At 47.5% G+C, this 21,057-nt stretch overlaps 1 protein-coding gene, 2 long non-coding RNA genes and 4 other non-coding genes across 8 annotated transcripts; 3 read left to right on the top strand and 4 right to left on the bottom strand.

The window, feature by feature from the left end:
• Positions 1 to 1,506: 1,506 nt before the first annotated feature.
• Positions 1,507 to 7,336, bottom strand: LOC105065670 (uncharacterized). The gene is made up of 3 exons (XR_834973.3): positions 7,178 to 7,336; positions 2,336 to 2,459; positions 1,507 to 1,814 (listed from the first exon to the last, which is right to left on the bottom strand). It is a non-coding gene; the product is annotated as an uncharacterized LOC105065670 (long non-coding RNA).
• TRNAR-CCU (transfer RNA arginine (anticodon CCU)) lies at positions 6,306 to 6,378 on the bottom strand. Its single transcript has one exon. It is a non-coding gene; the product is annotated as a tRNA-Arg (tRNA).
• Positions 6,908 to 6,980, top strand: TRNAR-UCG (transfer RNA arginine (anticodon UCG)). The gene has a single exon. It is a non-coding gene; the product is annotated as a tRNA-Arg (tRNA).
• A 20-nt stretch (positions 7,337 to 7,356) lies between the features above and the next one.
• On the top strand, positions 7,357 to 7,429 carry TRNAR-CCU (transfer RNA arginine (anticodon CCU)). Its single transcript has one exon. It is a non-coding gene; the product is annotated as a tRNA-Arg (tRNA).
• Positions 7,430 to 7,865: 436 nt separating this feature from the next.
• On the bottom strand, positions 7,866 to 7,938 carry TRNAR-CCU (transfer RNA arginine (anticodon CCU)). The gene has a single exon. It is a non-coding gene; the product is annotated as a tRNA-Arg (tRNA).
• Positions 7,939 to 11,411: 3,473 nt separating this feature from the next.
• MRPL58 (mitochondrial ribosomal protein L58) lies at positions 11,412 to 17,834 on the bottom strand. Of its 2 annotated transcripts, none has more exons than XM_010950792.3 (6): positions 17,509 to 17,834; positions 14,878 to 14,914; positions 12,976 to 13,035; positions 12,234 to 12,316; positions 11,972 to 12,141; positions 11,412 to 11,716 (listed from the first exon to the last, which is right to left on the bottom strand). In XM_010950792.3, the coding sequence occupies exons 1-6, from the start codon at positions 17,692 to 17,694 to the stop codon at positions 11,485 to 11,487; spliced, it is 768 nt and encodes a 255-aa protein (XP_010949094.1). In that variant the 5' UTR covers positions 17,695 to 17,834; the 3' UTR covers positions 11,412 to 11,484. The 2 variants fall into 2 exon arrangements, with proteins under 2 accessions (XP_010949094.1, XP_010949093.1); XM_010950791.3 differs by having other exon boundaries at positions 11,412 to 11,721; positions 17,509 to 17,737.
• Positions 12,092 to 14,250, top strand: LOC141573660 (uncharacterized). The gene is made up of 3 exons (XR_012499640.1): positions 12,092 to 12,358; positions 13,869 to 13,976; positions 14,087 to 14,250. It is a non-coding gene; the product is annotated as an uncharacterized LOC141573660 (long non-coding RNA).
• Positions 17,835 to 21,057: the final 3,223 nt, after the last annotated feature.

Raw genomic sequence — 21,057 nt, 5'->3', positions numbered from 1 at the left:
TCTGTGCTTCAGTCCTTCAGTATAAATGTGGTATAAAAGGGAATTTTGTCACAAAGTTAAAACCTCTTACAGCTTTGGTTATGAACATAGGAAATTACTTTAATTCCACTGTCTCATTAAAAAGAAATCCTACATATTTATTATAGTTACCAGGACTCCTGAGCAATGCCAGGAAATAGAGGTGCTTTAAAGAGAGAGGAGGTGGTGGAGAAAGTTCTGTTGGCCTTGAAGTCAGGGGACCTGGTATGCCTACCACTTATGCCCTTGACCGCTTGATTTCTGGTTCTAGACTAATTGTTTACCATCTTGGGGCTTTCCTTTTCTCATTTACAAACATCAGGATGGTGATGAGAATTAAATGAGAGAACCTGGGGCGAGTCTAGGTAAAAAGGTGGTATGGCACATGCAGGACTTGATACGGCTTAAATCCTATAGGAAGAACCTTACAGGGGAAGGGTGACACGCACAGGCCAATAACTGACGCTTCTGCCAGAGACTGCAGGTGGAATTTACTGGAGAAGGTCAACAGTGACTGGTAACACTCGAGAAAGTATTGTAGCCCTAAAGGACATAAGCAGAGGAGAGCCTGGCACCAGCACCCCTAATTTGTAGGGGCAGGGGCCAGGTTGAAGGTCAAATCTAATTGAGGGGCAAGGCGTGTTCCGCTTACAGCTGCTTTAGTCATAACATAATCCATGGTGTTCAGCGGTAGCTGTGCCAGAAGGCCTTTAATTCCTAAAACAGAAAAACGAGTACCAAATGTTCCCTCCCCCCCAGGCTGTGAATCAATGAACTGGCACCGAGTCATCCAGCTGAGGATCTAAGGATTCAGTGAAAACACGAGAAATCTAAGAAAAAGCCACTGAGTTTGCTTTTGGAGTGTGGTTAGAACCCATGTTCAAGGGAAGAGCACTTGAGGGAGAGCCTTTGGAAGACATACTGAAGAGACAAAGTGAAAAACAACATGCTCTCGGGTCCAAGGCATTTAGAAGGGATTGGGGCACTTTGAAGCTTTATATCCTGGACTGTTTGAAGTTTTTGCATTGAGCATGCATTAAAGATAATCACTAGTAAAAGAGAGTTATGCTTTTCAAATCACTAGAGAGAGAAAAAAAGGCACATCCTATATGTTAAAAGTTAAAGACAGAAATCAGCAAAACCAGAAGTAGCATAAGTACAGAACTGGACACTTAGGATGATTTTGAATCACTAAAGACCCCTATTAGAAGGCAAACTTCAAACTGAGTCAACTCAAAATCCAACTACAAGCTGTCCATCCTCTTAAGAAAAAAAAAGGTTAAAAAAGAATAGATTGGATGTATACAAAGGTCCCAACTCCATCCTCTAAACACTAGCATTGAAGGAAAAAAAGTACTCATTTATCCTGCCTTAATTTAAACAACTGTGTTTCAGGATAAACTAACAGACCTAGTTAATGAGAGGAAGTTCTTTACAAACTATTCCAGCTAATAAGCATGGAAAGAAAAGTAACATTAGAAAAATTACTATTTTTTAAACATTTTTTTTATTGAGTTATAGTCATTTTACAATGTGTCAAATTCCAGCGTAGAGCACAATTTTTCAGTTATACATGAACATACATATATTCATTGTCACATTTTTTTGAAAAATTACTATTTTGTAACCTCTAACGAAATATAGTTGATCCTGAACATGTTTGAACTGTGTGGGTCCATTTATATGCGGGTTTTTTTCAGTAAGTACACGTACTACAGGACTACAGCATCCGAGGTTGACTGAACCCAAGCTTGGTTGAATCTGTGGGTGTGGAACCACTGATGTGGGAGCGCCAGCTGTAAAGTTATACTCAGATTATTCAGCTGTGAGGAGAGTCGGCAGCCCTAACCCCCAAGTTGTTCAAGGGTCAACTGTAGTTTATTCAAACGAGGATTGTTAGTGGATGAAACTGTTTCACATGAAAGTTTGGTGAGGAACTTGACAGCGATCAGGCTGTCGCCCCCTGATGCCAAGCCCATGTTACGTAACTTCTCACATCCTATATTAAATAAGCAGCACCATCTGAAAGTATTTTGCCAAAAAGTTGAACCTGAACTTAATCGAGGCATTAAAACTAATTCTGGGGTAGGGTATAGTTCAGTGGTAGAATGCGTGCCTAGTATGCATGAAGTCCGGGGTTCAATCCCCCAGTACCTGCCTCAGAAGTAATAAACAGTTGAACCTAATTACACCGCCCCCCCCAATTTAAAAACACCGAAACTACTTCCAACTTAGAGGAAATATCCGGGATGGAGGAACAAGTTAAATGACATCATGAAGAAATCCAAAACGTGGGACATTTTACAGGAAAACTGACCTTTTCTTTTCCAACAAGTCAGTGGTGCGAGGCAGGATGGGAGGGGCAGCTTCAGGTTAAAAAGAGACCCAACATCCAAATCCTGTGCGTGGACCTTATTTGGATCCTGATTTGCACCAGTCAACTGTAAAAAGATATCAGGAGATGATTACTGATGTAGGGAGAAAACGATGTGCTGTCTGTGATTGTTTTAAAATACTTCAGAAAAAGAAAACGGTAGAAGGATTAATGGAGCAAACGCAACAGTCTTGGTAACTGATGGGTCTAGGTTGGTTCATTTACTATTCTCTGTTTTTGCGTATGTTTGAAAATTTTCATAGTAAGAATTTTTAAAGCATGGGCAAAGATGTAGATTTATAATATTACTATCTAGCAAAGTAGAATTTGAGGCAAAAATATGAAATGGGATGTAGTTCTTAATAAAGGGAACCGTCCATATACAAAAAATAATTGGAAACTTGTACTGAAAAAAATAGCATTAAAATACATAAAGCAAAATAAATTGCTAGAAACATAATTTGTAAAGATAAACACCTTCCTATTTTTGACATTTGCAAAACAAATGAGATTGTAGCAGACTATAAGGCTCATTTAACAGCTTATAGACCAAATTCTATGTCATACAAACAGAATAACTGGAAACTGATAAAATATTAGACTATAAAGAAAACTTCAAATTAAAAAAAGAATCTACATACATTGACTGATCCCAGAGCAAATATTACATAAAACTGACAATTAATAGTCAAAGTATAAACTACAATAATATAAAAGAATACAAAAATGCAGCCACTTGGAAATTGAAACTCCCTCTCCTGAATCTTGGATTAGTCTATGGCCATACCACCCAGAACGCACCTGATCTCGTCTCAATCTTAGATTAATGAGAAACCAAATACGTAATTACAGAATGCTTGGAAGGAAAAAAAACCGCACATTTCATACTAAAGCAAACTGATGGCATTAATTTGTGTCATATAAAACCATTTTATCACACAATACGTTGTGATTACAGAAAACTCAGAAGATATAGATAAGAAAAACAGAAAATACTGAAAAATAATAAATTGGGTTATAAATTAGTACTCTCATATTAAGTAGCATAAAAAGCTAAAAATAACTAGATCAGTGGAACAGAACAGAATGTTCAGAAAAAGTCCATACCATATTAGGATTAAGCACAGTTTACCCTTATACAACTGGTGTTTGAACTGAAGTTCAAAGTTCACTTTAACGCAGATTTTTTTGAATTGGAAACACTACAGAACTGCATGATCCGGCCTGGCTGAAGCGGAGGATTCGGAACCCACCTCGGATAAGGAGAGCTGACTGTGTTACAGGCAGATTTTCCGCTGCGCAGAGGGCCCGCGCCCCTAACCCCTCCCCTGCCCTGTTCAGGGGTCAACTGTATATGCATATAAGTATTTAGTATATAATCTGAGTAGCATTTTGAATCATTGAGGAAAGGCACTGATGATCTAAGTGTTTAAATATTTGTAAAACAGTAAGAACAGGTCCTTACTGCAACTTTACAGTTGCAGATTAAAAAACCCACAAGAAACCACAGGAAAAATAGTAGGTGAATATTTATATAATCTTCAGGTGAGAGAATTTTTCTAAGCATAACACCAAAGAAGAAACTAGAAATTATGATGAAAAAAAATGGACAGATTTGGGGCGAGGGGAATAAACTTGAGGACACTGCAGGCATCTCGGACTTGAGATAATCAGCCCTGAACTGATCCGCTTCCCTGTTGGTCCTGGGGTGTGGCACTATTGTTCCCCACATCCCGGGCACCATCTTGGGCTCCTCCTTGTCTCTTTCATCCCACGGCAGTCTGGAACCAGGACCCACAGGTTCCATTTCCTGAACATCCGTTTTTACTTTCCTTGGTGTCTCGGTGTCCCTGCTGTTGCCTCTGTTCAGGTTTCGGTAATTTCCTCCCTGAGCATACTCTCCCCACGTGGTCTCCCTGTCTGTGCCCTCACCCACCCACCTCTAATCCATTCTTCACCGTGCTCCCAAGGGGATCTTTTCAAAACGCAAATATGGTTATTTTACTCCTCTGCTTAAAACCTTCTACTCACAAGGTCAAATGCAATTTCCTTACTCCAGGGTTCTCTCTTGGGACATTGTTCCTTCACCCCCATTATACCCATAGCAAAATGCTAAATGCCCATCTTTCTCCACCCTTACCATCAGACATTTGCTATCCCAGCTCCTCATCCTAGAAGTTTAGAGAGATCTAGAGGATTCTAGAAGATTCTTTGTTGAGTGCCAGCCCTTTATCTTAGTTATATTTCTATTTCCCAGAGTTTAGCACTGTGCATGGCATTTAGAAGAATCTTAATATGAATTCCTTCATGAATGAAGGAGAAGAAATGTAAGATGCAATTTGAGCTTTCAGGGGTTCACATCTGGCTAGGAGAGTCTCACATAAACCTCGATTAATGGAGCAAACTAGTGTCCTAGTAAACGGTGGTGATTGTGACATATAGAGCACACAATATGTTCCAGGCATTATTCTTATCACTTTACATAAATAGCATCTCATTTACTCCTCACAACAACACTATCAGGTAGGTAGTGTCAGCCAAGATATTAAAGAAGTCCTCTGAAGGTGACATTACCAGTGATACGTTTGCTGTTCTGTACCCAGAAGCCTTATCAGACTACTCAGCTGATAGTTTTCCATCACCCTCTTTATTTTGAGATCACTTTGTTTATTAGTTTGTTTGTTTACTATCTTCTCTCTCACTTGAATGTCAGCTCCACTGAAGCGGGGCCTGCAGGAGGGTTTTAGAGAGAACTGAGGCTGAAGGGAAGCGGAGGTGAAGGCCAGGCCCATGATGCTGCAGCCACGTGGCAGGGATTTGGGAGCCAGGACCACAGCTGAAAAGTAGCAACCATAAAACTTGGCGACTGGTTTAGAGCAGAGAGAACAGGAAGGATTCTGGATGACCCTGGAGAAGGGGGAGGAGGATTCTGTACTTCTAGTTCGCTTGCTATGTCTTTTTCAAAAGTACAAGGAACAGTGATTTTAAATTTTTTTTGAGCCAAGGGCTTATGAAAATCTGACGAACAATACGGCCTTTCACCAATTAAATACAGTAACCTGAAAGTGCACATACTGTGGGATACTCAACCTGGAAAGCCCACATATAGCTCCTCAGTAGCTAAGGGCTTCAATTTAAAAAATAATCACCTCTTGTTGCAACAGTACAATTGAAAAAAATTAAATATTTTACTAAAGGATAAATCATATACGTGTGTGTATATACGTACACACACACACACACACGGGGCAGTGTGAAAATTATAAACGTACTCTCTCCCATCATTCCTTTTTAAACACTCCTGGGATTACCCGATGTGAGCGTGCCATCTTTTTCCTCGCAGGACTCGGGCAGATACAAGAGATTGGCAGCTATTATCCCCACTGTCCAGTGCGCGTGCACACACGAGCTTCCTTGCACGGCTCCTCGTCTTAGCACAGGGCAGTGTGGTGGGTGCCGTCTCAGTGGGGACAGAGCCCCACAGCTGGACTGAGGGCAGGGAGGTGGGCAGCACCCCCACCTCGCCTGCCCATCTCCAGTGGGAGGCTCGGTGGGTAGCGAGGGGCAGGGGCTAATGTTTTGGCAGCTTTTAAGTTCATAGCGGTGGGCTCACACAGAACACGCTTGCTTCATTTGCACGTGGAGTTGTAGCTTGAAAAGCCCTTTTACAACGTGACTGTTTAGATACCAACCCAGAGAGTCAGCAAGAAGTGGGGCCCCGTTTGCCCTCATATCGGTTTATCTTTCAAAGCGTAGCCAGGCTTGATCAAAAAGATAGGGCAAATTAATTGCAACCGAAGTATCCACACACTCAAAAATGATCTTAAAGGGACAAAATGTGCCACAGCATTTTTGTACCCTGTAAGGGCAGGTAGAGAAAAAAAAGATAAGGAAGTCATCAACCAAACCCCCTCACCCCAGATGGGACTCGAACCCACAATCCCTGGCTTAGGAGGCCAGTGCCTTATCCATTAGGCCACTGGGGCTTCACGCAAACGGCCCCCGACTACATGCCCCTTGAACTATGACGCCGTAAGGCTGCGTAATGACGTCAGCCGGAAGCTCTCAGGTGCAAAACCTGATTGGACACGAACCGTACCTACCCGCTCCAGGTGACGAGAACAGGTATGGGGACCAAGTCTCTCTGTTTCTAAAACGAGGGTAATGACTGGGATTCGGCTGCGGTATAGGAGTGCTACCCTGCTCTCAAGATTAAAACGTTTTAACCACGAAGGGACTCAAATCCTCAATCTTCTGATCCGAAGTCGGACGCCTTATTCTTTAGGAGACGCGCCCTCACCGCGAATTAGAAAGCAGCTGTATACTTATTTGATCACCTACAGCCGCACCGGCGTTGATGCCACCCGCAGGGACTGCACATTGGTTCTTCCTCCGTGACACATGGGTTGCACCCTATGGCCAAAAGCGCACACTCCTCTCTGGCTCCAGTCACCGGCGCCGCCACCTCCGAGGGGTCTGTACCTAACTGTCGCATTGCGGCCAATGGGGCGTTATGACCGCGTGGCCTAACGGATAAGGCGTCTGACTTCGGATCAGAAGATTGAGGGTTCGAGTCCCTTCGTGGTCGGCTTAGTTTTTGACAAGCATCTCTTGGCTTTGGCGGCTCGGGGCTCAGGCATCCTACTCCGCTTCGTTTGCGGGTTCATTCTGCTATCACTGTTGTTTCCGTTCCCTGGCCCTTCCGGCCGCTCCGCACTCTCCTTCCGGGGAGCCAGCTCCACTCCGTGGAACTGCTCGCCGCCGGTGACTGTCCAGTCGCCTCACCTTGAACTCTTAACTTTTCGCGTAGCCCGGCAGGTGGACCCTCCAGTTGTTCTGCTGGCTTCCAGGGACCTGCACTCTGGGGATCCGCGGTCCCGCAGGCGGCGTGGCGGGGCTGTGTGAGGTCTGTGCGAATGCGGCTGCGCATTACCATGGACCACGTGGCTGTGTTATGTTATCGCGCCCCAGTGGCCTAATGGATAAGGCACTGGCTTCCTAAGCCAGGGATTGCGGGTTCGAGTCCCACCTGGGGTGAACTGAGATCCGTTAGACACTACGGGAATTTTTGCGCCAGCAACGCGCGGGCCTCCCGGGTTCCAACAGCAGGACCTACGGAGGGATCCAAGGGCCTGGCCTGCGCCGTCCGCGGACCCTGCCTTCCTTCTCCGGCTAGACAGCTTACTTTGGCCTCGCGTTCGCAACCTAGTAGTCTGCCCGTCCTGCCCCTCGGCTCCGGGCTTAGTGTTTCCCCACCCGCTTCGTGTCTGTTGACACTCTGCACCCTTAGTCCTGCTCTCTCCTCGGCTTGTGACTTGTCCAAATACTTGTGGACCTCCAGAGGCTCTGACTTTGGGAAACCCTTCAGTCTCCAGCGCACGAACTTGAGCCCAAGTATATCTTTAATGCTGTCGACCCCAGTGGGATGGACTCTAGAGTTCTTCATCGGGCAAAAATGTTAAAATTGCCTTATTACCCCAGGTGGGACTCGAACCCACAATCCCTGGCTTAGGAGGCCAGTGCCTTATCCATTAGGCCACTGGGGCCTGCGGCTTATTATAGTGGCATTTCTCCCACTAGTAGGTGGTCCCATCCCGGGCCTTGCATTAGTGAGTCGTATGTTTACCAAGGGATGCGGTGCCGGGGCTGCGCGTAGGTAGGTCCTCCTGTGCTCACAGTCAACCTGGAGGAAGACACCACCGTGGGAAACGAAGTGTCCAGCCTCGTTCCGCCCGCACCGAGAAGCACAGTGGGGCCTGGGAGGCCGGCGCCGAGGCTGCCTGGACACCTGGACTGTGGCTGGTGAAGGCTGAGGTTTGCAGGCATTTGGTTTTTTGCCATTATGGCTATTTTGTCCCCCTCTACAGAACTGACAGAATACCCAAGAATTTCAGGAAAAAGTAGTGTAGGAAGTGAACGAGAACAAACTAGTATCGATCTTGAATACTGAAACATAAACACTGAAAATCTCTCCCATCGTGAAACAATGTACAACCTGGAGGGACAAATCTTTACAGCTGTAATAGCAGAAATACATCCGTACACAAATATATAATATACAGAAAATGAATGGATCACCAAGTAGACACTTCACTCTAATACTCTGTTCCTTTAAAACTGTTACACAAAAAGGTACTAATAATAAAGAAAAACACATCTTAAAATATTATGCACGTTTAAAATCCATTACTGAAATTCATGCGTATCTGAAAGATGTTAACAGGAGAAGCTTCAGCCAAGGGCAGCGTTTACTTCCCGCCATGCCTGAGTTGAGACCTTGCTTCTCCAAGCCCAGCATCCCAGGGCACATCCCAGGAACTTGGAGATATTCCCTTTTTTCTCTCTCCCACCTGTAGAATCTGCACAAATTCATCTCCTTCCTTCCCTTAATACCAAGGAGAGGAAGAAAGAAAATGTAACACCTGGCTCCAGTCTCTAGCCTTGAGAATGTTCTCCTTTAACTTAATTAATTGGTCTGTTTGTTGAGATGTAACACCCACCCAGTAAGGTGTACAGATCTTAAGGTCATGGCTGCATGAGATACAGAACAATTCCAGCGCCCCTGAAGGCTTCCTTATGCCTCCTCCCAGTTGTCTTCACTGCCCCCAAGTAAATACTTTCCTGACTTTCATCACCATAAAGCAGTTTTGCCTTGTTTTGAACTTCATATAAATAGAATCATAGTCTTTTATACTCTGGCCTGTGTCACTCATCATTGTGTCTAAAGATTCACCTACGTTCATTCTTTTGCCCTTGGGTGTTGTTTTTTTGTTTGTTTTTTAAATGATGGGTCCCACCCCTGTGCTCTACTCTCTGTCCCCTAGACTATTTTGGTTCTCTTTACCTCTCCTTGCCCTTCTCTGTATCTCGAATGTTTTTCCTGGTCCCTTCACATGCCACCAGTGTCTTCCGAGGGCCTCACAGGTCCAGCACTATGCTCCAGGTTCAATCCACAGGGACACCTTCTCTGGTTTCCCGCCACCATAATCTTACCAAGCGTCTTCCTGGGTTCTGCCTTCCCTCATCTTCAACTGCTCCTACCCATTCCCAAGACTTTACTTGTCCCTCCCTGCCCTGCACCTCTGGCTTCAACCTCACGTCCCAGCCCCAGAGCTCCATTCCCTCTCCTGGGCAGCACCACCTGTACATTCCTCCTCAGGGTCCAGAGAGTCAACTTCTCCCAGGGAAAACCATACTCGTCATCCAAACAGCCATCCTCCCAAGCCTGCTCCCTTTGTGACTTTCCTGTCTTAATACTCAGCACCACCCCTTGTCACACATCAGCTCTCAATTCACCCAAGCCAATTTTCTGTTCCCATAATCCTTTTGCATCTGCTATTTCCTCTCCGTTCCTGTTGTCCCTGCCCTAGTTCCAGGATGGGTCCCTCACAGCTCCACATGGGTCCATTTACCAACCTGTGCCCACTTCCCTGCAGTCTTTTCTCGTCCGGTCACCGTCAGATTAATCTTCCCCTGACAGCCTCTACAGGAGCTGAGTCTAAATGTCTTAGCTGTCACATTTAAGGCCTTTCTAGACCTGGCTCCTACTCAACGTGGCAGATGTGTCTTCCACAGCTCCTTGCCCCCTGGGTTCCAGCCAAACTGGGCTATTAATCATAGCTAACATCCCCCGAGTCCAGGCTCATTAACTACTTATTGTCAACCAAAACAACCCTATGAGGTAGGTACTAGTAATATCATCCCTATTTCATAGATGCTAAGGTTCAGAGAGGTCGAGTGGTTGCCCAAGGGCCCACAGCAGGGGGTGCTGGTCAGGAGGTGACCTGGGGCAGCTGGCTTGAGAGCTCATCCTCTCAATACTATAGTTCATTGTCTTGGCCACAGGCGGGGCCCTTGGCCACCACCACAGCCTCTGGGTGACAAGATCTTACCTTGTTCACATGGCACCCCCCCCCCCCACTTTGGGCCCATCTCAAGGACCTCAAGTACATTTTTTTGACCCTTCAGCTGGCATTAGTTGCTTCTCTGCTACCCCAAATCTATTGAGAACTTTCTTGTTATTTACCACATTTTAAGTTATGTCACCAAAACAGGAATCCAGCTTTTATCATTCTGATTGAATGGAAGTTCTCTGGAAGAAAGGGCTTTGTTTTGTTCACTGCTGACTCCCCAGGACCTCACCCAGTGGTATTCAATTTGTTTTTGTTGAATTAATGAACCAAAGAACGTTGCACTTCCTTACACTGGGCCTCAGCTCTCTACTAGGCTCTGACTCCCTTGAGGACAGGGACCACGTCTTCCACATCCTTCTGATTTTTTAAGTCATTTATCAATGACTTTTTCCCCCTTGGTTTACAATCACATGAATGATGAGGTCCCGGTTCCCATAAAGGGTACCTGCTACTACAGTTCATGATCTTGCATTTAGAGCATCACAATGCAGTATTTGTCAAAATGAGTAAACTAGATCAAAATAAGGGAGAACACTGAGTTCATACATGCCAGAGTAATCCACTCCTGTTATGCTGGCCTGGGTGCTTCCCCATCCAATAGGATCGCAAAAACCTCTCTCCAGTTCCAACTCATTCTTTTCCTGTCTCCAAAACCCCGCAGCCTGTGACAGCACCTAACACAGGATACTCCTTCCCACTCAAGACCCTCAGTGGCCCCCTAGTTCCTATGTCTCTTAAACTATAAACTCCTGAACTTCAAGTCAAGACTACACATTGAACTTCTATCTCCTGCTCCAGACTTACCTCCCACAGTGCCCTGCACAAATCCCCCGTTCAGATGGACTCCCAATCACTCCTCTACCCCAGGCTTTTCTTTGGTTTCCTCCCCTGTTCTCTACTGAGTAATATTCTATACTTTTCTTCTCAAGGCCCAGTTCCAATGCCCATGCACCTGTCTCCCTGTGTTCCTCGAGGGCAGACCCCATGGCTCATTCCTGTTTCCCTCTGGGCTGTACAGTCAGTGCCAGTCAATAACAACTGGGCAGATTTCAGCTGAAAGAAAAGGTAGGAATTCTGTTCAGAAGCATTCTGAGTGAGAGGGGAAGGCCACTGAATTTAGAATTTTATTGCAACTAGTACATCAAATGGATAACTGATGTTTGACAACATGGTGATGGCCTATAAAGACCTCTGCAACCAGCGCCTACAACCCTCGCTCCGAGTGAACACTCCTGCGATGGCTGCAGCGTCTCCTGGTGGCGTCAAAGCCCTCTCGGTGGCAGCTGCCTGGATGCTCTGAAGGGGGTCTCTGCTGGCTGGAGGGGGTGATTTCAGTCCACATCTACCCTCCTGCTTGTCTTTATGGCGGAATTTATTCTCTTTTTTCTCAGCCTTTCCCGATTCATGTTTTCTATCCTGAAAACAAAGAACACAATTACGCCCAGATGCCCAATCGGTGCTTTTCCAAGCGGTGCGAGTAGCTGGCAGCTCAGCGGGAGGCAGCGGGTGCCGGCCGGTGAGCCTCCGCTGGGGGCAGACTCTCCCATCCCCGGGGCTTGTCCTCCCGTCCGCTGGGAAGTCGCGGGCTTGGCCCTGCCTCCTTTCTTCCCTGTGGAGCCCCTCAACCACACGTGTCAGTTTACACGTTTGGGGCATTTTCTGGTACCTGATTCTCTTAAGTATGGCGTCTTCTTTGGATGGCTCCTTGGCTGGCTGGCTGGCCTCCGCAATCATGTCTCGAATTTTCTGTAGGCAATCTGCCAGATTTCGGAACTGATAGCGGCTGCACTCAGAGGTGAGTATCAACTCTCCCGACCTGTTGATCTTATTTTTGTGCTGTGGAGAACAAAGGCAAAACCAGGGTTCTACAGAGTCAAGGTGTCAAGGTGACTGAGGGGTTACAGGGAAAGGAGGGGGCCACTGATTACCATGACGGCCATCTTCTGCCGCACAGGCTCCGCGATCCAGTCGGCACTTGCCAGATGGAACCTGACTTCAGCCTTGGAATTCACTGTCAATAAATGGAGAGCACGTGGGTCGCTGAGACCCTCAGGCAAGTTCAGCACCTAGGTAGCTGGTAACCATTCTGAACCACAGGGAAGTGGGACACCCACCCAGGTTTTCTTTGTTTGTTTTTGAGAATTAGGACAACTTTACTGCTTTGCCACGCAAAGGGAGTGACAGCAAGGTAATGCATTAAAGACTGAGAGTCCCTGGACAGGTGTGTTTCTATTCTGTGGCAATTTGGGGATACACAGCTGGCCACGGAATGAGCCTGCAAAGGTAGTGAGGCGTGTCTGGACAAAAACAAACTTCCAGGAATCAAATGCCCAGGGCTTCTCTTACAATTTACTGGGCTCTGCAAAGAATGCGGGAGGGGGTGAGTTCCGTAAGAATGAAGGAAACCTGTTCTGGGAGCTGGCTGCTAACTCACACTGTGATTTCCCTTTGTTTAGACTCACAAGCCGATCATAGTCCTAGCAACCCACAGCTGAGAGTCTGAGAATCAGACCACATTCAAAAGAATAAAGAGGATTATTATATAAACTGGTGGTATGTAAGCTTCTGCTGAAAAAAAATCCTTTTATTCCACATGACTGTAAACACAGAATTCCTCAAGTCCATCTCTCAGCTAAGTTTTCAAGTGAAAGAAAACAAGGCACCATGTACCTTTGTTAACGTTCTGGCCCCCAGGACCACTACTCCGACAATAAGATATTGTCAGGCGATCTGTAAAACAGAACACACAGCCAACAAAATGATTATCCCATGGAAAATGTGCAGACTGCTCATTTACCATCAACCTAAGTGTCTCTATTTCTCTTTCAGTGACATATATGTATAAACGTAACATTCAGGTCTGTAAAGTCAGGGGTCATTTACAGATGTCAAAACTAAAATCAAGATAAGAGACTTTCCCAAGGTCACACAGGCAGCATAGGATGTAAAATTTTGACCCGGGTTGTCTGATTCTGGTCTGGTACATTCCACTAAATCAGACACCCCTGGCTTTCTGTGGTTTGTTTGCTTTAAAGCAAGGACTCTTTCAAAGGCTCAAACGAAGGGACAAACTTAGTTTAGTGCTGTATTTCACAATGTGGTGAGTGTGGAATCGCAAGAGGGCAGGTAAGTGCCTCATTCATCGTGTCAGCGTGGACCCCAGTGCCTAGCTCGCGGTCAGTGGATGAAAACACCTGCTGGATGAATGAGGGCTCGATTTGGAGCTGGGAGGCCCCATCTTCTAACACTGGCTCAGCACTGACTATGATCTTGAAAGTCCCACTGCTTCTCTGGGTCGTGGTGTTGTCCGTCTGTCCTGAATGTGTAAAATAAAGTTCCTTCCTTCTACTCTTATAATTCATGAAAAGCAGCCTCATGGTGTTTGAGGGGGAAGGCATGGCAGCGGGAAGATTCCAGAAGACTAGACCATGAGCTGCAGGAGGTTTGGGTGGCAAAGAACTGGGCACCGGGGTGGTGGAGAGTGGGCCTCAGCGGGTGGTGGTGACCATCCCGGGACGGCTTTCCTCCCTTGAAAATTCAAACGAACTTATTTTTCTTAACAGGTGATGGATGCATGTGGGTCTGTAGGGAGCGGTCCCCCCACGGCACTGGTGGCCTTATCTGTACCCGCACAGGCCCGCCAGGCCCAGGAAAGACGAGAGCAGAGGCAGGTGAGGAGCGGGGACTCGGCCATTCCCACTTGCCTCCCTGCCTCCCCTGGAGACTGTCACTCTTGTCTCTGGTTCTGACCAGATAGGCTTTCTGCCTTCTCCCGCCTCAGGGCACAGCTGCTGGCTTCAAACTGCAGAGCTGCAGCAGGACGCGGCCTTCGCAGCCACAGTGTCCTCTCCTTTGTACTGTGGCCCCCCGGCCTCTTTGTTGCAGCGTCACCCTGAGCAAGGGCCACTGGGAGGCAGCACCTTTGGTCACTCTTCTTTCACTGTCTGTGGGTGTCAGAAACTCTTGTAACCTAAAACGGGCTTGTTTCTTTTCAGGCCATGCCTGAGGCTTGATGGGCACAAAATTATAAAGTTATGCAAATGGTTTACAGGGAGAAGTCCCCACTCCTGTTCCCTGGCCACCAAGTTTCCTTTCCTCTCCACTCCCCATGGCAGTGCCTGCAGCCAGGGTCATGTACATCCTTTCAGATCTATGTGTATGTACAAAAATGTGTATATTTTTGTAAATAGATGTATTTAGATATATATGTGTGTATATGTGCATTTAGATATATATGTGTATTTAGATACATATATGTAAAACACAAATGGTCGCTTACTGTACAGATGCTTCTGTACTGGCTCTTTTCCAGTAACAATCAGTCCCTCTATTGTGTAGACTGTCCCATGTCACAAGAACATCAGGCCCTCTGTTCGTGTTGGGCACTGCACAGCACTCCGGAATGGCTGCCTCATCACTTTTTTTTTTTCCCTATCCTAAACAATGCTGAAAGGACTCCACTTTTGCACACCCAAAGACAGTTTCTTTACTTTCATAGGCTGGAGAGATCTGGAAGGAATATGGGTGGGGTGGAGGAAAGGACTGATTTTTTAATAAAACCAAACGACTTACCTACAGGGATGTCATTGTGGACTTGTTTTGCATCATCCTGAAATGTAACATACACGGCGTCAAATAAATATTACCTGCTCGGTGACTCCTCACTGACACAGGGCAACAAAAGAAATGATGTAAAGCCACAACACAGATGTACTACAGCTATTTTCAGGTCCCCAGTAAAATCATAGCAGGATGACAGATAAAGCTTCCCCAGATGCCAGAGGTACCACCTCAGAAACAATCTTCCCGGAAAATGGAACTGACTTCTCCAGCCTTCCCTGTCCTTCCGCGACCCCCCTTAGCTAGTCAGGCACCATCAGTAGCCCGGGAGGGAGGGAGGATGCCACAGGACTTGTGACTCAGGGGGACTCCAAAAAGAACACCCTCGGCCAACCTGAAGCAGCAAACCATGGGCGCCCCTGTTCCTCCTGGGACCACAGGAGGCACAAGTAGCTGTGCCCTTCAGCCTTAAATCCTCTGGTCCACAGGCCCATTGCAAACACTACCGGCACTGAAGCCCTTCTGCTCCCCAGGCTCAGAGTATCTTCCTCTGTCCCCACTCTGGCTGCCTTCATCCCTTTCCATCTTAGAGTTATCTGGGGGTGAAATACTCATTCCACTCTATCTCTCCACTGCCCTGAAGACCATGGACCGCACCCTCCTTGAAGCGTTCTCCTCTTCTTTCTTGGCTACCCTCTCCAGTTTCCTCTGACCTCCCCATGACTTTCTCACTCTCCTTTGCTTGCTCTTTGCAACCTTTAAACACTGAAATGTCCCTGAAATCCTTTCTCTTCTCTACCTTACTCTTTCCCTAGAACATTTCATCCATCTCTGTTGAAAATATCATCTGTATTGATGACTCTCAATTTTCTGGCTCAAACTCAAATCTCTTTCTTCAACTGCACAACCGGAGAGCCAACTGCTATTCAATGTCTCCTCTCACCTGCCAGACGGACACCTTAAGCCTCAAAACTCTTCACAGAGGACTTCCGTTCCTAACAATCCCATGTAGCTCCCTGGCTATTGCATCACAGCACCCGGGTCTGCATTATTGTTCACTATCTGATACACTTTTCCCATTTGTTTACTGTCTGTTCCTTCTGCTAGAACATAAGTTCCATGAAGCAGGAACTCTGTTTTCTCACGGCTGCATCTGCAATGCTTGAAACAGGGTCTGACACATAGGTGCTCAAGAAACTTGCTGTTGAATGAATGAACAGATAAATGATTGGTATGGCCACTTTCTCATCTCAGTTAACGCTGAGATGAGGCAACTCGATCCTTCCATTTCTCAAGGACTTGGACCTCAATCCCTCTCTTCTTCTCACTTCTCATAGAAAGTCCACTAACAAATCCTGTAGGCTTTCCCTTTAGAATTTATCTAGAACCTGTCCAGCTCTCGTGGCTCCTACTGCTTCCACCCTGCTTATCACCTCTTGCCTGTCTTATTGCCATCTCCTCGCTGGTCTTCCTGTTCTTGTCATTCTGCAGTCTAGTCTCGCTAAGAGTGATCTTTTGTAAAACTAAGTTGGATCACTCCACTTCTCTGTCTCAAACCCTCCAATAGGTCCCCATCACCTTCAGAGAAAAGCTAAAGACCTGTAAGCCGTATAAACAGGCCTCTCCCCCAGCCCTCTCCTCTTTAGCTTCATCTCCTCCGACTGCCCTGCTCAGCCATACTGGCCTGCTTGCTGCTCCCTGAACAAGTCAAACATGCCACTGCCTTGAGGTGGTGGCACCTGCTGCTCCCTTCGCAGGGATGCTCCTCTCCCCACTTGTGTCATGGCTTGCTGCCTTGCTTCTTCCAGGTCCTTTCTCAAATGTCACCTTCTCAGAATCATTCTCACACCATCCCACTTAAAACTGCAACTTCAACCTCTACCTCAGCACCCCTTCTTCCTCCAAAGTACTTATCACCCACCATCTCACATACTCTATATTACTGATTTTATTTATTGTCTGTCTCCCTCCATTAAGCAGATAAGCTCCACAAGCATTAGAATGTTTGTGTTTTGTTCATTACTCTGTACCATGCTTTCAACAGAAGTCTGTTTAATGAGTGAATGAATGAATGAACTCTCTCTTCCTGTCCTGTAGGTAGAAAGAAACTCAACAGAATTGGGTGGGTCCCCTCTCTCCACTCCGGGAGCTGATACAGCGCCTGCACATAGCGGGCTGTCAATAAAGGCATCCTGAAGAAACGAACCAGAAGCCCAGAAGCCCTGTTTCCTCAGGCTGCTGGGGTTACCAGGGGCTAGGGACAGTGTAACTGCCAAAAGGTTCCAAAAGAGAGCAACTTGACAGCTTCTTGCCTTTCCACTCCGGCAGGCAGTTTTCCTTTGGGACAAGAATCTGGGCCTGTGGGACGGGGAATACACGTGCAAAAACTGGTGGTCTTGTAAGAAGCATATCCAGCGTGCTCTCCCGGGGCCGGCACAGCTCAAGCCACAGCGCGCGCCACCACTCGCCCGGCCTCCCCGCTCCCTGGTTGCTCGGGTAACCAGCCTCCTCCCGCGGCACGGCCACAGTTACGGTCGTCGGCCTCTCAGATTAGTTGCGCGCCGGGCCAATGGGGCCCGGGCTTCCTGATGTCACCTAGCAGAGTTCAGAAAACGCCGCTTCCGTCCTGTCCTCCCGGCTTACCGGGACCCTCCACGCGGTGTCCGAGCCCCGCGATTCGGGGTACAGCTTGTCCAGGCTGTAGATGCTCCGGAATTCGGTGCCCTCTGCCTGTTTGTGCAGAGTTCGGTGGGGGCAGCGGGCGAGCGGCGGGAGCAACCAGGCTCCGGCTCGGTTCAGGCCCCAGCGCAGGTACTGGGTGGCCGCCATGTTTAGGTCTGGCAGTCGCTTCCGGTTGGCGCTCCTTCCGCGGTCCGCGGGCTCGCGCCTTCCCCCGGATTTGGGTTCCGCGCCGTTTTTATCGCCTGCCGGCGGGAGGAGGCGAGCTAAGCTCCCGGTGTTGCTCTCCCGCGGCCACTGTTAGAGGCGTCCGGTGTGCCGCCTCCAGGAGGCTTGGTTGGCGCTCTGAGGGCAGCTGCAGCGATGGGGAAGACGTTGCCCAGACAGCGCGCTCTCAGTGGAGCGTCCTGGTGAAAAGAGCCCCTGGGTTCCGTATCCACCAGGAACACAACTTTTCTCCCTTTTAGTCTGCGCCCTCCTGGACCGCTCTTCCCCCAGATCTCACAGCATCGGCGAGGCCTGCCCTGCCTGGCCTAGTTTATGTCCACCCCCTTTATTCTACTCCACTTAATCATTTTTTTCCCCTTCCCCTTTCACATCGTTCAATCTTACTTTTCTGCCTATTGCGTCTCCCAGCCAGAATGTAGTAAGCCCCAGGAGGGCACTGGCTCACTGCTGGATTCCTCAGTACCCAGAACCCAGAATTCCAGAGGAATTCTGTGGGTACGTGTTTTCGAATGTTGAGTTCTGCTAGAGCTAAGTTTTAGTAACTTCAGACTCATTCACAAGGCAGCTTATAAGCAAATCCTCAAGCACCTGTGTGAAGGCTCTGCAGGGCAAATGCCAGAAGGGAGGAGAGACAGGCAGGGCGACAAAGAAATAATTTAAAAAATGGACCCTCCCACCCTGGGCGTTGTGGAGATTGATGGTAGTTTCTTCTAGCCAGGAGCTAAGGGGAGAATTGGGAAGTAGGTAGAGATTCAGACAGCCATAGACAGGCAAAACAGAGCCCTTTTTACAGAAAGGACTGTTAAGAAATGAACTCCAAAACAGAAGTTCCAACTCTAAGAAAGTTTCAAAATAGAGCAAGCAGTGTTTGGAAACAGTTAAATGTTGGCTAAGTTACTTTGTTGAGAAGCAGTGTGGTAGATGAAAACAGAGCTCAGTAAATGTTAGTGATTATGAGTAATACTAGTGGTTGTTTCTTAATGGAGAGTTCTATTTTTAGGAAAGGCATAATTACCTAGAAAACTATGCCCCTGGGAATGCTGGCTGTTCGAGACAGGAGATTGTCGTCAAATCAAGGCTTTACCATTTTAGCCTCATTGATACAGGCAAGTTCTTTACGAAGGAAACACACTCACACACACACACACACACTCCCCAAGCCCTGGTTTTGTAAACCCAAATTAGGAAGGGAATGGCAATTGGCATAAGCCTTTTGGGCTCCAGGCTGAAAGGGGAGTTTCCGGGGTCCCACCCTGTCTGACTTAGTCCCAAGACCTCAGAGGGGACAGAGGCATCTCCATGGTGACTGGAAAAAGCTGCTCACAGGAGCAAAGCCAGAGACTCGACGGCTCAGGGATTATGAATAATAAAGTCGGCACCATTCCGTGGCATCATGGCTCTGAGGCTGGGCTCCAGCCCCGCGCCTGACCCAGAATGATAGGAAAAAGAAGCTGCAGGTTTCCATGGCCCCAGATAAACACAGCCTGCTCCGGCCATCTGGTGGCCTGGATTCTGGGAGAGGAGGCGGGTAGAGGAGGGAATGGAACAGGCTACACTGGGGTGGAGAGAAGAGCAGCTGGCAAGCTCCTTTCACCTCTGCTGCTGTGAACCATGCAGAGTAGAGACCCTTCTGGGAGAAACAGGCCTGAGAGGTACCACCTGTTCCCTTAACAAATTGATCGCCATGTCGCCCAAATGTGGGTGACAGTTGTCTTTTCTCAGGGGCACCTGATCCACAGTGGGCGATCACTGTGTTTAAAAAGGTGGCACTGAAGGCAGAGGCGAGGCCAGTCTTCTTCCCCTCTTTGGTCCTCCATAGGCTGAAATGATGCTTCAGGAAGGGGACATGCACAGGGGCAGGAAGAAAGAGGGAAATAAAACATAAAGAATCAAATCATTTCTGGTAGCTGAGAAGCTTGTGGGCACCAAGCTTTCTCTAGAGCCTGTGAGATGGGGTACCACTCCCATGTAGAGGGTCCACAGGATTTTCCTGTCTTCTTTCTTAGAGTGTCCTGGGTCAGACTGTCTCTTAAAACTCACATTTACTTGCATATCAGAAACATGCTGTATTGCATAGTGGAATTGGTCAGGTCTGGATTTGAATATTTCTGTGTGACTAACGCAACCTCTAAGCCTCAGGATCCCCATCAGTAAAACAAAGATTTTAAAGCTGCCTCATAAGGCTTCGGAGGGCATTCAACACATGTGAAACACTTAGTACTGCTGGCCCAAAGTTAGCAGGCAACAAAATTTAGCTGCTTCTAAGGGGTGCTAAGCTCAGCTCCTTGAAGGAACTTCTTTTTATTTTCAGAGATACGTCTTTATCTTTTTTCTCTGCAGCACTGGGGTGGGAGATCCAGTCTGACTGGCTCTAGTCTAGACCTTCTTTCCTTCTTCCAGAGGGGCTGGGCAGCAGCACGGAGCATGGCTCTTGGTATGAATGAGTGGGCAAAGCTGCCCTCTTCTTTCTAGGAGCTGCTTGCTTTCTCACCACTCCTTTTGTGCCCAGTTACCAGAAAACCCTCCCAGGCTTTCAGCTCAAGGTTTGCTGGGAGGGCTGAGGCAGACCTGTTTCCTGGGGCAATAGGAGAGGGAACCAGTCGCCCTCCCCACAGAGGTTCAACATGTTCGGTCTTGGGATGGGTAAGGAGGAGAGAGGCAAGAGAGAGACCCTGGGGAGGCAGTGAGTAAGGACAAAGTGGTTACAGGAAGGAAGAAGGGGAGGGAAAAATACATATCCAGTGTTCAGGGGTTATTTAAAAGGCAAGGGAAGGGGGAGGGATATAGTTCAGTGGTAGGGCACATGCTTAGCATGCACAAGGTCCTGGGTTCAATCCCCTGTACCTCCATTAAAAAAATTAAATTAAATTAAAAAAAATAAATAAAAAGCAAAGGAGAAAAGAATACAGGCCACAGCTTCCTTTGCTCCCAGGTGTGACTGCTTCGGCTGTCACACCTGCAAGAGCCTCTCCATCCCACTGGAGGCAGGTCATCTGGAGGCAGGTCATAGCAGGATGGGAAAACCCGACAGCCACGTGTATGCTGTGGACATAAAACCCCCTTCCTGTTCAGATAACGTTAAGAAGCTCTATGCCAATTTGGGGCCCAGCTCTGGGCTCCCCACACCACACTATCCTCACTTCCAGGGTTCAAGGAGGTCACTCCTGGCTCCTTCAGGAATAGGGGGGGGGGAGGGGTATTGGTGGAAGGTCTCTGAACATATTCCACCATGGAAGACTTTGGAAGCTTTTCCACGTGGGATTGGAATTCACACAGCTGGCCGAA

The sequence above is a fragment of the Camelus bactrianus genome, chromosome 16 (genome assembly GCF_048773025.1).
Source record: "Camelus bactrianus isolate YW-2024 breed Bactrian camel chromosome 16, ASM4877302v1, whole genome shotgun sequence".
Lineage (NCBI taxonomy): Eukaryota > Metazoa > Chordata > Mammalia > Artiodactyla > Camelidae > Camelus > Camelus bactrianus.
The sequence above is the reverse complement of the archived record's forward strand: the minus strand, read 5'-3'. Positions and strand labels throughout refer to the sequence as shown.

Coding starts and splice junctions, on each gene's coding strand:
- MRPL58 (XM_010950792.3), bottom strand. CDS start 17,694: ATGGCGGCCACCCAGTACCTGCGCTGGGGCCTGAACCGAGCCGGAGCC. Junction 13,036..14,877: donor CCACAATGACATCCCTGTAG/GTAAGTCGTTTG, acceptor TCTGTTTTACAG/ATCGCCTGACAATATCTTAT. Junction 11,717..11,971: donor GCCATACTTAAGAGAATCAG/GTACCAGAAAAT, acceptor TTTTCAGGATAG/AAAACATGAATCGGGAAAGG.